The sequence below is a fragment of the Chlorocebus sabaeus genome, chromosome 12 (genome assembly GCF_047675955.1).
Source record: "Chlorocebus sabaeus isolate Y175 chromosome 12, mChlSab1.0.hap1, whole genome shotgun sequence".
Taxonomy (NCBI): Eukaryota; Metazoa; Chordata; class Mammalia; order Primates; family Cercopithecidae; genus Chlorocebus; species Chlorocebus sabaeus.
This window is the reverse complement of record NC_132915.1, coordinates 63,802,798-63,814,959: the sequence shown is the minus strand read 5'-3', so window position 1 is coordinate 63,814,959 and position 12,162 is coordinate 63,802,798. Positions and strand designations below refer to the sequence as shown.

At 43.6% G+C, this 12,162-nt stretch overlaps 1 protein-coding gene across 3 annotated transcripts in view; it reads right to left on the bottom strand.

Moving 5' to 3' along the window:
• UNC13B (unc-13 homolog B) overlaps nucleotides 1–11,642 on the bottom strand; it is a 233,211-nt gene extending 221,569 nt beyond the window's left edge. For 2 of the 3 annotated variants that reach the window (XM_007968847.3, XM_007968848.3), the window contains exon 1: nucleotides 11,277–11,628. In XM_007968847.3, the coding sequence (XP_007967038.3) occupies nucleotides 11,277–11,298 (22 nt within the window). In that variant the 5' untranslated portion in view covers nucleotides 11,299–11,628. Of the gene's footprint in view, nucleotides 1–11,276 lie in introns of all 3 variants that reach the window. The other variant, XM_073021753.1, reaches the window with a different exon arrangement.
• Between the last annotated feature and the right edge of the window lie 520 nt (nucleotides 11,643–12,162).

Genomic DNA, 12,162 nt, shown 5'->3' with positions numbered 1-12,162 from the left:
AATACACCTTAGCACAAACTTCCTCTTGTCACATTGTTACCAAATATTTTATCACTGCAGGATTCATCAGCACAAAAAAAAAAAGACTTCATGATTCTTTTTCCTTTGATTCTATTGGCCTTTCTCACACACCCAGTGGACAATTATTTCTGGACATCACAGTTGAGAAAGTACATTTCATTTTTACTAAAGATAACAAAAGAATTATTTTAATATACTTTATAAAGCTGAACACAACATTTTAACCATATGCTTACATTTTTATTCCATTTCCCAATAATCAAAGAAAAGACTGCAACAAAACAGGAAATGCAAAGCTGCTTATCTAACCTTCCTCATCCAGAGCAGTTACACCTTAGTATACGAAAGGAAACAGGAGAAGGAGGATTAAGAAAGGTTGATTAAAGATTACAAAAATACAGTTGGATAAATGGAATAAGATCTAGTATTCGATAGTTCAGTAGGATGATTATAGTTAATGAAAATCTATCGTACATTTCCAAATAGCCAGAAGAGAATTTCAGTGTTCCCAGTATGAAAGATGCTTGAGGTGACAGATATCCTAATTGCCCTGAATTGATCATTACACATTATATGAATTTATCTAAATATGACATATATCTCCAAAATACGTACATCTACGACATATCAATTAAAAGAAAAAAAAAAACAAAGGGGCCAGGCATGGTAGCTCACACCTGTAATCCCAGCACTTTGGGAAGCAGAGGCAGGAAGAGGCCTTGAGCCCAGGAGTTTGAGAACTGCCTGGACAGCATAGTGAGACCCCATCTCTACAAAAAAAAAAATTAATAAAATTTTAAATGAAGGAAATAGGGCTTATTTTTGAAGAGCCCTAGAAAAATAAATTTCACAGTTTTTCTGTGGCAGTTCAAATTTCATCCAGAAATTTTAATTTCTATTTAATCTAAATCACTCCTGCTATAATTCAAGTGCCTACAATTTCTCCCCTACATAATCTAATCTACACTGTCATGAGATTAAGAAATACATTAAATAAATAATGGTGTATTCATCTAACAAGATACTACATAGCAACGAAAATCAATGAACTACCTGCCACACACATCAAGTGGCAGAATCTGACAAACATGTTAATCAAAATAAACTAGCCTGGGGTGGGGAACAGTGGCTCATGTGTGTCACCTCAGAACTTTGGGAGTCCTGGAGAGAAGGAATGCTTGAAGCCAAGAGTTTGATACCAGCGTAGGCAACATAGGGAGACCCATCTCTACAAAAAACTTTCCAAAAATTAGCCAGGTGTGGGGGCACATGCTTGTAGTCCCAACTACTTGGGAGACTGAAACAGGAGGATCTCTTGAGTTGAGGAGTTTGAGGATACAGTGAGCTATGATCACATCACTGCACTCCAGTCCGGTCAACAGAATGAGACTTCTTTCTTTAAAAAACTATACTTGAGACCAGGCATGGTGGCTCACACCTGTAATCCCAGCACTTTGGGAGGCTGAGGTAGGTGGATCACCTGAGGTCAGGAGTTTGAGACCAGCCTGGCCAACATGGTGAAACGCTGTCTCTACTGAAAATACAAAAATTAGCTGGGCATGGTGGTGGGTGCCTGTAATCCCAGCTACTCGGGAGGCTGAAGCAGGCGAATCTCTTGAACCTGCAAGATAGAGGGTACAGTAGGCCAAGATTCAGCCACTGCACTCCAGCCTGGGTAAAAGAATGAGACTCCATCTCAAAAAAAAGGAGCCAGGCACGGTGGTTCATGCCTGTAAACCCAGCACTTTGGGAGGCTGAGGCGGGCAGACCACTTGACCTCACAGGTTCAAGATTAACCTGGGTAAAGTGACAAAACTCTGTCTCTACAAAAACTACAAAAATTAGCCAGGCGTGGTGGCACAAGCATACAGTCCCAGCTACTCAGGAGACTGAGGTGGAAGAATCAGCTGAGCGCAGCAAGATTGAGGCTGCAGTGAGCCCTGATTAGCACCATGGCACTCCAGCCTGAGCAACAGAATGAGACCCTGTCTCAAAAAAAAAGAAGGTATATATAGAATACTCCCCAAACTCAAAAACTCTTACTTTAAATGCTAAAGATGGTGGCTCATGATTATAATCCCAGCATTTTAGGAGGCTGAGGCAGAAGGATTGCTTGAGCCCAAGAGTTCAAGACCAGCCTGGGCAACATAGCAAGAACCCATCTCTAAAAAAAAAAAATTTTTTTTTTTAATTAGCCAAGCATGGTAGTTCATGCCTATAGTCCCAGGTACTCAGAAGGCTGAAATGAGCATATCACTTGATCCCAGGAGATCGAGGCTGCAGAGAGCCATGTTTGCACCATTGTACTCCAGCCTGGGCAACAAAGCAAGATCCAGTCTCAAAAAACTAATAATAAAATAAGGCTGGGCATGGTGGCTCACACCTGTAATCCCAACACTTTGGGAGGCCGAGGTGGGCAGATCACTTGAGGTCAGGAGTTAGAGACCAGCCTGGCCAACATGGTGAAACCCCGTCTCTACTAAAAATACAAAAATTAGCCAGGAGTGGAGGTGGATGCCTGTAGTCCCAGCTACTCAGGAGACTGAGGCAGGAGAATCGCTTGAACCTGGGAGGCAGAGGTTGCAAGTGAGCTGAGATTGCACCACTGCACTCCAGCCTGGGCAACAGAACGAGACTCCATCTCAAAAACAAAACAAAAAAACAGTAATAATAAAAATAACAATGTGAAAATAAATGTTAGAACAAGACAGTGCAGTTATTTCCCTACTCAAGGAAGAACTTAATTTATCCTGCTTATTCCAAATCAGACCTAATAATCCTAATGGATTCTCTCAGTTTATGTAAGAACACTGTATAACAGACATTTTAAAACCTATCTAGATTCCATGGCCTTTTATCTACAATACAGATTTGTGTCATAAACATGCACAGAGAAAGTATTCAACAAATATTTACTAATGATACACAGCCCAAACTGTAAACAAACTCATTAAAGTCTGAAATACACAGCACAGGTAAATAGGATACAAATTAAGCTTATTGGCCTAAAGAGCCCAACTATTAGAAACCGCACTTTTAGAAACTAAATTACAGAATACACTACTTACAAGGAACAGAACAGTTTATAACAATAGCATAGCAGAGGAAATTGGTCCTTTCCCCCATCACTGCCTGGCTCACACAAAGCATAGTCAACTTCCTGAGGCCCTAAGTGAAAGGAACACAGTCACAGCTCTGCTCTAAGGGCAGGGACTACTAGAACCATGATCGATGGAAGCCCAGCAAAAAGGAGTTAGCTGAGGCAGATGACAATAACATTCAGCGGCAGGTGGCGGGTGGGGAAGGAGATGAGAAGTATCTGACCAACCTATCCTTATGTCTGCAAACTCTAATATCATTACCATTCCTACTTTCCACAATGGCTGTAAACCGAAATATATTTTCGGACTCTCCCTAGAGTAGAATCAATGCACAATCAACATGTCTAGTTAGATGGATGATTAATGATAAGCCATGAACTTTTTTTTTGAGATGGCTCTGTCACCCAGGATAGAGTGCAGTGGCATGAACATGGTTCACTACACCCTTACCTCTTGGACTCAAGTCATCCTCCTGCCTCGCCTCCCAAGTAGCTGAGACTACTGGCATGCATCAACACGTACAGCTAATTTTTGAATATTTTTTTGGTAGGAATGGAGTCTTGTTATGTTGCCCAGGCTGGTCTCAAACTCCTGGACGCAAGTGATTCTCTTGACTCAGCCTCCCAAAGTACTAGAATTACAGGCATGAGCCACCTCACCTGTGCAGTAATGAGTTTTTTAAAGGGCAAATCACAATATAAATCAACTTGGTCCTGTTACCATCACCAGTGACATTGTTTTGTTCTGTTTTAAAGATGCAGTCGGGCACAGTGGTTCACACCTGTTATCCCAACACTTTGGGAGGCTGAGACAGGCAGATTGCTTGAGCCCAGGAGTTCAAGACCACCCTGGGAAATATAGTAAAGCCCTGTCTCTACAAGAAAGCCTGTAGTTCTAGCTACTCAGGGGTCTAAGGTGAGAGCATCACCTGAGCCCAGGGAGGTCAAGGCTGCACTGCCACTGCACTCCAGCCTGGGCAACAGAGCGAGACCGTGTATCAAAAAAAAAAAAAAAGCAAGTAATACATGTTCATATGGAAAATAAAATACAAATAAGAAAGAAAAGTACATGGAAATCACAGGTCAAACTTACTTACAAGAGCAGAGTCTTTGGTCATTTCAATAGGCATAGAAAAATATTACCTGTTGATGAAGGATCTGCCTTTAATAGAGGATGTTGATCTGAGACACCGAGGCATCTGGTTCAACTGAGTATAATTATATGCCAAAGAAAACAGCAACGAGCAAATCACACACAAAGTCCAGGTGGAAAGCTAACTGGAGATCTCCAAACATATAACAAAAATCATCTATGCAGTGGGAGGAGAGTAAGGACTGAAAACTACCTATTTGGGTATTATGCTGATCACTGGGTGACAAAATTATCTGCATATCAAACCCCTGCAATATGGCACAATGCAATTTACCCATGTAACAAACCTGCAATATGCAACCTTTGAACTTAAAATAAAAAAGTTGGAAAGAGAAAAATTAATAATTAAAAAAAATGGTCAGGTGCAGTAGCTCACACCTGTAATCCTAGCATTTTGGGAGGCCGAGCTGGGCAGATCACTTGAGTGCACAAGTTCCAGACCAGCCTGGGCAAAATAGGGAAATTCCATCCTACAAAAAGCAGAAAAATTAATCAGGCATGGTGGCATGCCCTTGTAGTCCCAGCTACTCAGGAGGCTGAGATGGGAGGATAGATTGAGCCCAGGAGTTTGAGGATGCAGTGAGCCATGATTGTACTACTGTACTCCAGCCTAGGTGACAGTGCAAGACCCTGTCTCAAAAATAAAAACAAATGTTTAAAACCCATCTACAGGCTGGGCGTGGTGGCTCACACCTGTAATCCCAGCACTTTGGGAGGCTGAGGAGGGCAGATCACAAGGTCAGGAGTTCAACACCAGCCTGGCCAACATAGTGAAACCCCTTCTCTACTAAAAATACAAAAAAAAAAAAAAAAAATTAGCCAGGCATGGTGGCAGGTGCCTGTAATCCCAGCTACTCAGAAGGCTGAGGCAGGAGAATTGCTTGAACCCAGAATGTGGAGGTTGCAGCGAGTGGAGATGGCGCCACTGCATGCCAGCCTGAGCGACAGTGTGAGACTCTATTTCAAAAAAAAAAAAAATCTACAAAGATGTTCATTGTAGCACTGTTTGTAATGGTGAAAAGAAAAATATCCTGAATATCATCAATATAAAACTGTTTAAATTATGTATGCTTATATAACAGAATACTCTGCAGCCACTCAAAAGAATGGTATAGACCAGGGTGTCCAACCTTTTGGCTTCCCTGGGCCACACGGGAAGAAGAATAATTATCTTGGGCCATGCATAAAATACACTAACACTGGCCAGGCACGGTGGCTCACGCCTGTAATCTCAGGACTTTGCAAGGCCAAGGCAGGTGGATCATGAGGTCAGCAGACTGAGACCATCCTGGCTAACATGGTGAATCCCCGTCTCTACTAAAAATACAAACAATTAGCTGGGCGTGGTGATGGGCGCCTGTAATCCCAGCTACTCAGGAGGCTGAGGCAGGAGAATCGCTTGAACCCAGGAGGCAGAGGTTGCAGTGAGCTGAGATCACGCCACTGCACTCCAGCCTGGGCAACAGAGCGAGACTCTGTCTCAAAAAATAAAAATTAGGCCGGGCGCGGTGGCTCAAGCCTGTAATCCCAGCACTTTGGGAGGCCGAGACGGGTGGATCACGAGGTCAGGAGATCGAGACCATCCTGGCTAACACGGTGAAACCCCGTCTCTACTAAAAAATACAAAAAACTAGCCGGGCGAGGTGGCGGGCGCCTGTAGTCCCAGCTACTCGGGAGGCTGAGGCAGGAGAATGGCGTAAACCCGGGAGGCGGAGCTTGCAGTGAGCTGAGATCTGGCCAGTGCACTCCAGCCTGGGCGACAGAGCCAGACTCCATCTCAAAAAAAAAAAAAAAAATACACTAACACTAATGATAGCTGACAAATCTCATAATGTTTTAAGAAAGTTTACAAATTTGTGTTAGGCCACATTCAAAGCCGTCATGGGCCACATGCAGCCCACGTGCCACAGGTTGGACAAGCTGGGTATAGACTCACGAGATCTGACAGGAAAATACATCATTGAGGTTAAAAAAAAAAAAAAGCTGAAGAACGCTGTACACATTCAACTGCAGAACCTATATACTTATCTGTAATGAAAATTTCCAGAAGGATAGGTAAGAGACAGTAAACGGTAGTTAGCTCTGGGAAGTAAAAATACAGAATGGGGACAGGAGAACTTTTCCTTCTACTTCACACTCTAAACTGTTTCAACTTCTTATCTGCATATTTATCACCTTATAATAAAAACAAAATGAAAACAATGAATTAAAAAGTTAACAATAGTTGGGTCTGGTGTTATGTTCCTTGTAGTCCCAGTTACTTGTGATGCAGACAAGAGTCACTTGAGCCCAAGAGTTCAAATCCAGCCTAGGCAACATAGTGAGATCCCATCTTTAAAAAAAAAAATTAAATTATAAAAAGTTAGCAGTGGTATTGGCAGGTGGTGGGCCCATGAAAATTTTTCTTTTTTTGTACTTTTCTACATTTTCTTAATTTTCTATAATTAGCAACGTATTACCATATACATTTTTTTTTTGATACAGAGTCCTGCTTTGTCACCTAAAGCGTGCAGTGGTATGATCTCGCCTCACTGTAACCTCTGCCTCCTGGGTTCAAGCAATTCTCACACCTCAGCCTCCCAAGTAGCTAGGATTCCAGGTGCGCACCAGCACACCTGGCTAATTTTTGTATTTTTAGTAGAGACAGGGTTTCACCATGTTGGCCAGGCTGTTCTCAAACTCCTGGCCTCAAGTGATCCTCCCATCTCAGCCTTCCAAAGTGCTAGGATTACAGGTAAGAGCCACCACGCCTGGCCTGCATGTATTACTTTTGGGGGTAAAAAAACCCATAAATTATCTAACTAAGCACTGTTATAAACACTGGGAATTACAAAGAAATACTATGGAAAGATCTGATTCTAAAAATGCTTTATAATTTGCTCGGAGAAACTTGGTCATGAATATCAAGACAATAAAAGTCAAACAAAACCCTTCATTTAGTTTATTGGAGTTGTTCATGTGGCACTGGTTCCTATGGAAGCCCAAAAAAAGTATCAGTGTTATAAGTAAAGCTGTGCCAAAACATGTTAAAGACTTATATTTCTTTATACTTAAGGAAATATTTAAAGAAAGACTAAGTGAATTATATAAAAGAGTGGTTTCTTAAAAATTCAAGTCTAGGCCAGTTGCAGTGGCCCACACCTGTAATCCCAGCACTTTGGGAGGCCAAGGTGGGCAGATTACGAGGTCAGGCATTTGAGGCCGGCCTGGCCAACATGGTGAAACCCTGTCTCTACTAAAAATACAAAAAATTAGCCGGGCATGGTGGCAAGCGCCTGTAATCCCAGCTACCCCAGAAGCTGAGGCAGGAGAATTGCTTGAACCTGGGAGGCAGAGGTTGCAGTGAGCTGAGATCATGCCACTGCACTCCAGCCTGGGCAACAGAGCAAGACTCCGTCTCAAAAAATTAAAAAAAAAAAAAAAAAAAAAAGTTCAAGTCAAATCTCCCACTCAATGGTCAATATCCCCTTTAGAACATCCTTACCACTCATTCAATTTCTGTTTAGTGTCAAAAAATCTAACTAGCCCATTTCATTTGTTATGAACAACCCAACTGTTCTTATGTTAAGCTAAAATCCAATTTCCTGTCATTTTCAACCACTGATCCACACTTGTCCCAGTTCTGTCCTCTGGAATGACAAAAAAAAGATGATATAACTTCTGTTTTTTTTTTTTTTTTTTTTTTGAGACGGAGTCTTGCTTTGTCGCCCAGGGTGGAGTGCAGTGGCCGGATCTCAGCTCACTGCAAGCTCCGCCTCCCGGGTTTACGCCATTCTCCTGCCTCAGCCTCCCGAGTAGCTGGGACTACAGGCGCCCGCCACCTCGCCTGGCTAGTTTTTTGTATTTTTTGGTAGAGACGGGGTTTCACCGAGTTAGCCAGGATGGTCTCGATCTCCTGACCTCGTGATCCGCCCGTCTCGGCCTCCCAAAGTGCTGGGATTACAGGCTTGAGCCACCGCGCCCGGCAGATGATATAACTTCTATAAGACAGTTTTTTAAAGTCTTCATGTACTATTATGATCCTCTTCCTCTTAAATCTTCTAGAACTAAATTTCCCATATTCTTCAAATGGTTCAGTTCCTATGTGTTTCATTATTCTAATCATTCCCCTCTTAAGATAATCTAGCTTCTCAATATGCCTCTTAGAAGGAAATACCACAGCTGAACACAAAATTCCAGATCTGATCTGACCAATGCTGTTACTTCCTTTGTCTGGGTCACCATAAGCACCACAATACAAGACCAGTTGCAGGCAGCATATGATTCATTTCCAAATTAGTGGCACTGTTCAGACCACAAGTGCTCTGAGGGTTTAAAGGAAAAAGAGATCACTGTGGACTGGGGACCTCAAGAAATTTTCAACAACAAAAAAGTAAACTGTTAGCTGGGAAAGGAAGAATACATTTTAGATAAGCAGAAAATACAGAATGAGTATTTCAGGGGGCACAAGTGCAGAACAGAGGAGAGGAATAAACAGAGTTAGTGCTAGAGCAAAGTCTGCATACAGATAGGCAAGAATAGAAGGCCATTTTTTTTAAGGAGGGCTGGCGCCAGAGTATTGAGAGCCTTAAAACCTGCAGGCAATAAGGCATGATTAAAAGGTAAGACAAAAGAACTGACTTCTTGAATGAAATGCTTAGGAATGATTAAATCAATACCAGTTTGCCAATTTCTATATCAAGTTAACTACTTTTTGAACTCTGACTGCATAGGAAGCTTCTAATTGATTCTACTCCAAGATAAATTGAAATTGAGTTGTAATAAATATCACTACATAGGCTGCTTTCAGAATATAACATTCCTACTGCCAAAATATAATGCAAGGAAAGTCATTTTAGAAAGATGTATTTTGTGCTGGGTGCGGTGGCTTATGCCTCTAATCCCAGCACTTTGGGAGGCCGAGACAGGTGGATCACTTGAGGTCAGGAGTTCAAGATCAGCCTAGCCAACATAGTGAAACCCTGTCTCTACAAAAAATACAAAAATTAGCTGGGCCTGGTGGTTCATGCCTGTAATCCCAGCACTTTGGGAGGCCGAGACAGGTGGATCACTTGAGGTCAGGAGTTCAAGATCAGCCTAGCCAACATAGTGAAACCCTGTCTCTACAAAAAATACAAAAATTAGCTGGGCCTGGTGGTTCATGCCTGTAATCCCAGCTGCTCTGGAGGCTGAGGCATGAGAATCGCTTGAACCCAGGAGGCGGAGGTTGCAGTGAGCCGAGATCGCGCCCCTGCACTCCAGCCTGGGTGACAGAGTGAGACTCTGTCTCAAAAAAAGAAAAAGAAATGAAAAGAAAGATGTATTTCAATTCATTTCTGTAAGTTTTCCCAGAATGAATACCTTGCCATTCATTATGAATATCTGCATATAAGGTACCTGTTTGTTTCAGTAATTAAAATCTTCTGGATCTCTATTCAAAAAGACAATGACCTGCTGATCTCTGTTTATCCAGATTCAAAATAGAAGAAACTCCACTAATGTAACATTAAAAAGGAAAGAAGTTAGCTAAATAGCAGAATTTCTACACAATGAAACCTGTCTGCTATTCAAACAAATGAAAACACCAGTAGTAATTTAAATTCAGTCAGATAGGAATTTCTGATTTACAAGTGCTCCTGCCTAAAGGGTCTTTCATAAGGACCAGCTCTGTAATACAGCGTGGCAGTAGAGAATTAAACTGTCAAAGAGACACAGCAAAGCCCAACCTCTCCCAAATCCTGCTACTCAGCAGCAGGGATCTAAAGGAATAAATACATTCCCAGCTGCTGAGAGAAATGTCTTACTAAAAGCAAAGCAAAATTCTCATTAATGAAAAATCAACCATGAAAAACTCTATGTCTCATAATCCCCGGAAATGGCCAAATCCATTTTGGGTTAATGCAGATTTAACAGAACAGTGGAAGAGAACAGAGCAAAGCAGTTCCATTTGCCAGCAGCTGGGGTAAACACCGTTACTGGAGAAATCACAAACAACAACAATGCTTCTAATCTGTAGAGCCAAAAGAAATATGAACTCTATCCAGTAAAAGGTATCAGGAAAAGGCTCTAGTGAAGGCTCTAGTTGATAAATGCTCTCATTTACAATCAAGACACATCAGATATGATAGGCTGTAACTTGAATTTCCCGAGATCAAATTAAATGGCTAATCCAAACCCTGTGTTTTTCTGATCAGATAATCTCTCTGAAGTCACAGTACTTGCATTCATTCAAAACCAGCATTAAGCTTCTACTACGTCAGACACTAGGAATACAAAAACTAATAAGAAACAGTCTCTACCCACATGGAGCTTAGTTTGCATACCACGCCTCATCTTAAACCCCAAAGCTCTTGCTTTAAGATATCTTCTTAGATGGGTCAAGTGTCCTCAGGGGAAAAGCAATGATGGCCCTTCACCTTGAGTTACTGTGAGGCAAGCAAAAATAAAAATAAATCATACCTCTTATCCTCAAAAGCAGTCACCACATCCTCCCAAGTGGAACAGAATAATCATCTTAGCCTATACTACAGGTTAGTGTTCAGGGAAGTGGCAGGGCACAAGACAAGCAATAGAAGGGATGTGACAGCTGTACCACTAACGCATTCAAAGTGTGATAAAAAGAACCTGCTACTAAGCATACTGTAGTGTTACGGTGCAAGGAGGAGGAGGAAAAGAATGAGAGGCGGCCCACCATTCACAGGCACCAACCATCCGCGGTCTCCTAACTCGTCCACTCTCACTAGAGAACCTCAGTCACTGTTTAATAGGATCTGAGCCTGCCGGCCAACAACGTTGTCACATGGCTACCAGAATGGGGAAATAATCTTCCCTTGCAGGAACGTGGGGGAAAACAAGAAAGAGTGGAAAGAACTCAAGCGTTTATACGTGATTGTCAACATAATCGTCCCCCAAAGCACGGACGGGATGTAAAGTTTGGGAGAGACGGTCACCGGACGCCCACTGGAAGGGTGCGGGGACCTCTACGCCGACACCCCGCCTCCCCGCCCCAGTTCGCGCACTCACCGCGCACGCAGAGCAGTGACATGGCCGAGGCGCGGGCAAGCCTCTACCGTGCCCCAGCTGCGCCGCGGCGCCGGGCCGCTCCCTCTTTCCGCTCAGCAGGTGCCGCGACTGCTCCCGTTACCGGCCCTATGGGTCTGGCCGCTCCTCATGGTCCCGGTCGCAGGTAGCGTCCCGCCGCTGCCTCGGACCCGCCCCAAATCTCACCGTCTGAGCGACCTCCGGGTAGCAGTGAGTACCGACGGGCAGGCTGGGGACTGGGCGCGGCACCGCGACGCCATCGCTGGGAGGTAGGAGCGGCCGGGACTCCCTCCCGTCATTCCACCCGGGATCCGCGCGAGCGCCTGGGCAGAGCCAACCCGTGGCGCCCCGCCCCCCAGCCAATTAACTCACGCCCAGTCCACCGACCCCGCCCCCCCCCCGCGAGCACGTAGGAGGCGGGGTTCCCTTCCTCTTTTTGAGATCCTGAAGTCAGCTGCGCCCACTAATCAGGCTTACAGTAGGGAGTAAGGGGCTGACCCTCACCTGTGTGAGGCGGGAATGGAAGCCCTCTGTTCCTCCTGCATGGGCGGGGCTTCCACCCAAGAACAGATTCTTTTCATTGAAGGATTTCCACTGGACTTTCTTACGGTCTAGCCCTCATAGCTGACAGCCTGTAATTTTAAGTTAATGAGGTCGCACTGCACCGCAAAGTAAGTTTTAATTAGCAACTAGGGCAAAAGACAAAACTGAGTGGGTGTGAAGTATGTCTGGAGACCTCAGTTCTTATCTAGACCGTTTTTCATGCTCATCATTGTATCTCCAATGTCTGGAATAGTGCCTAATGTATGGTAACCAGTCCGTAAATATTTACTGAATGAAGTGTCTCACGTGACCGTGTGAAGAGACC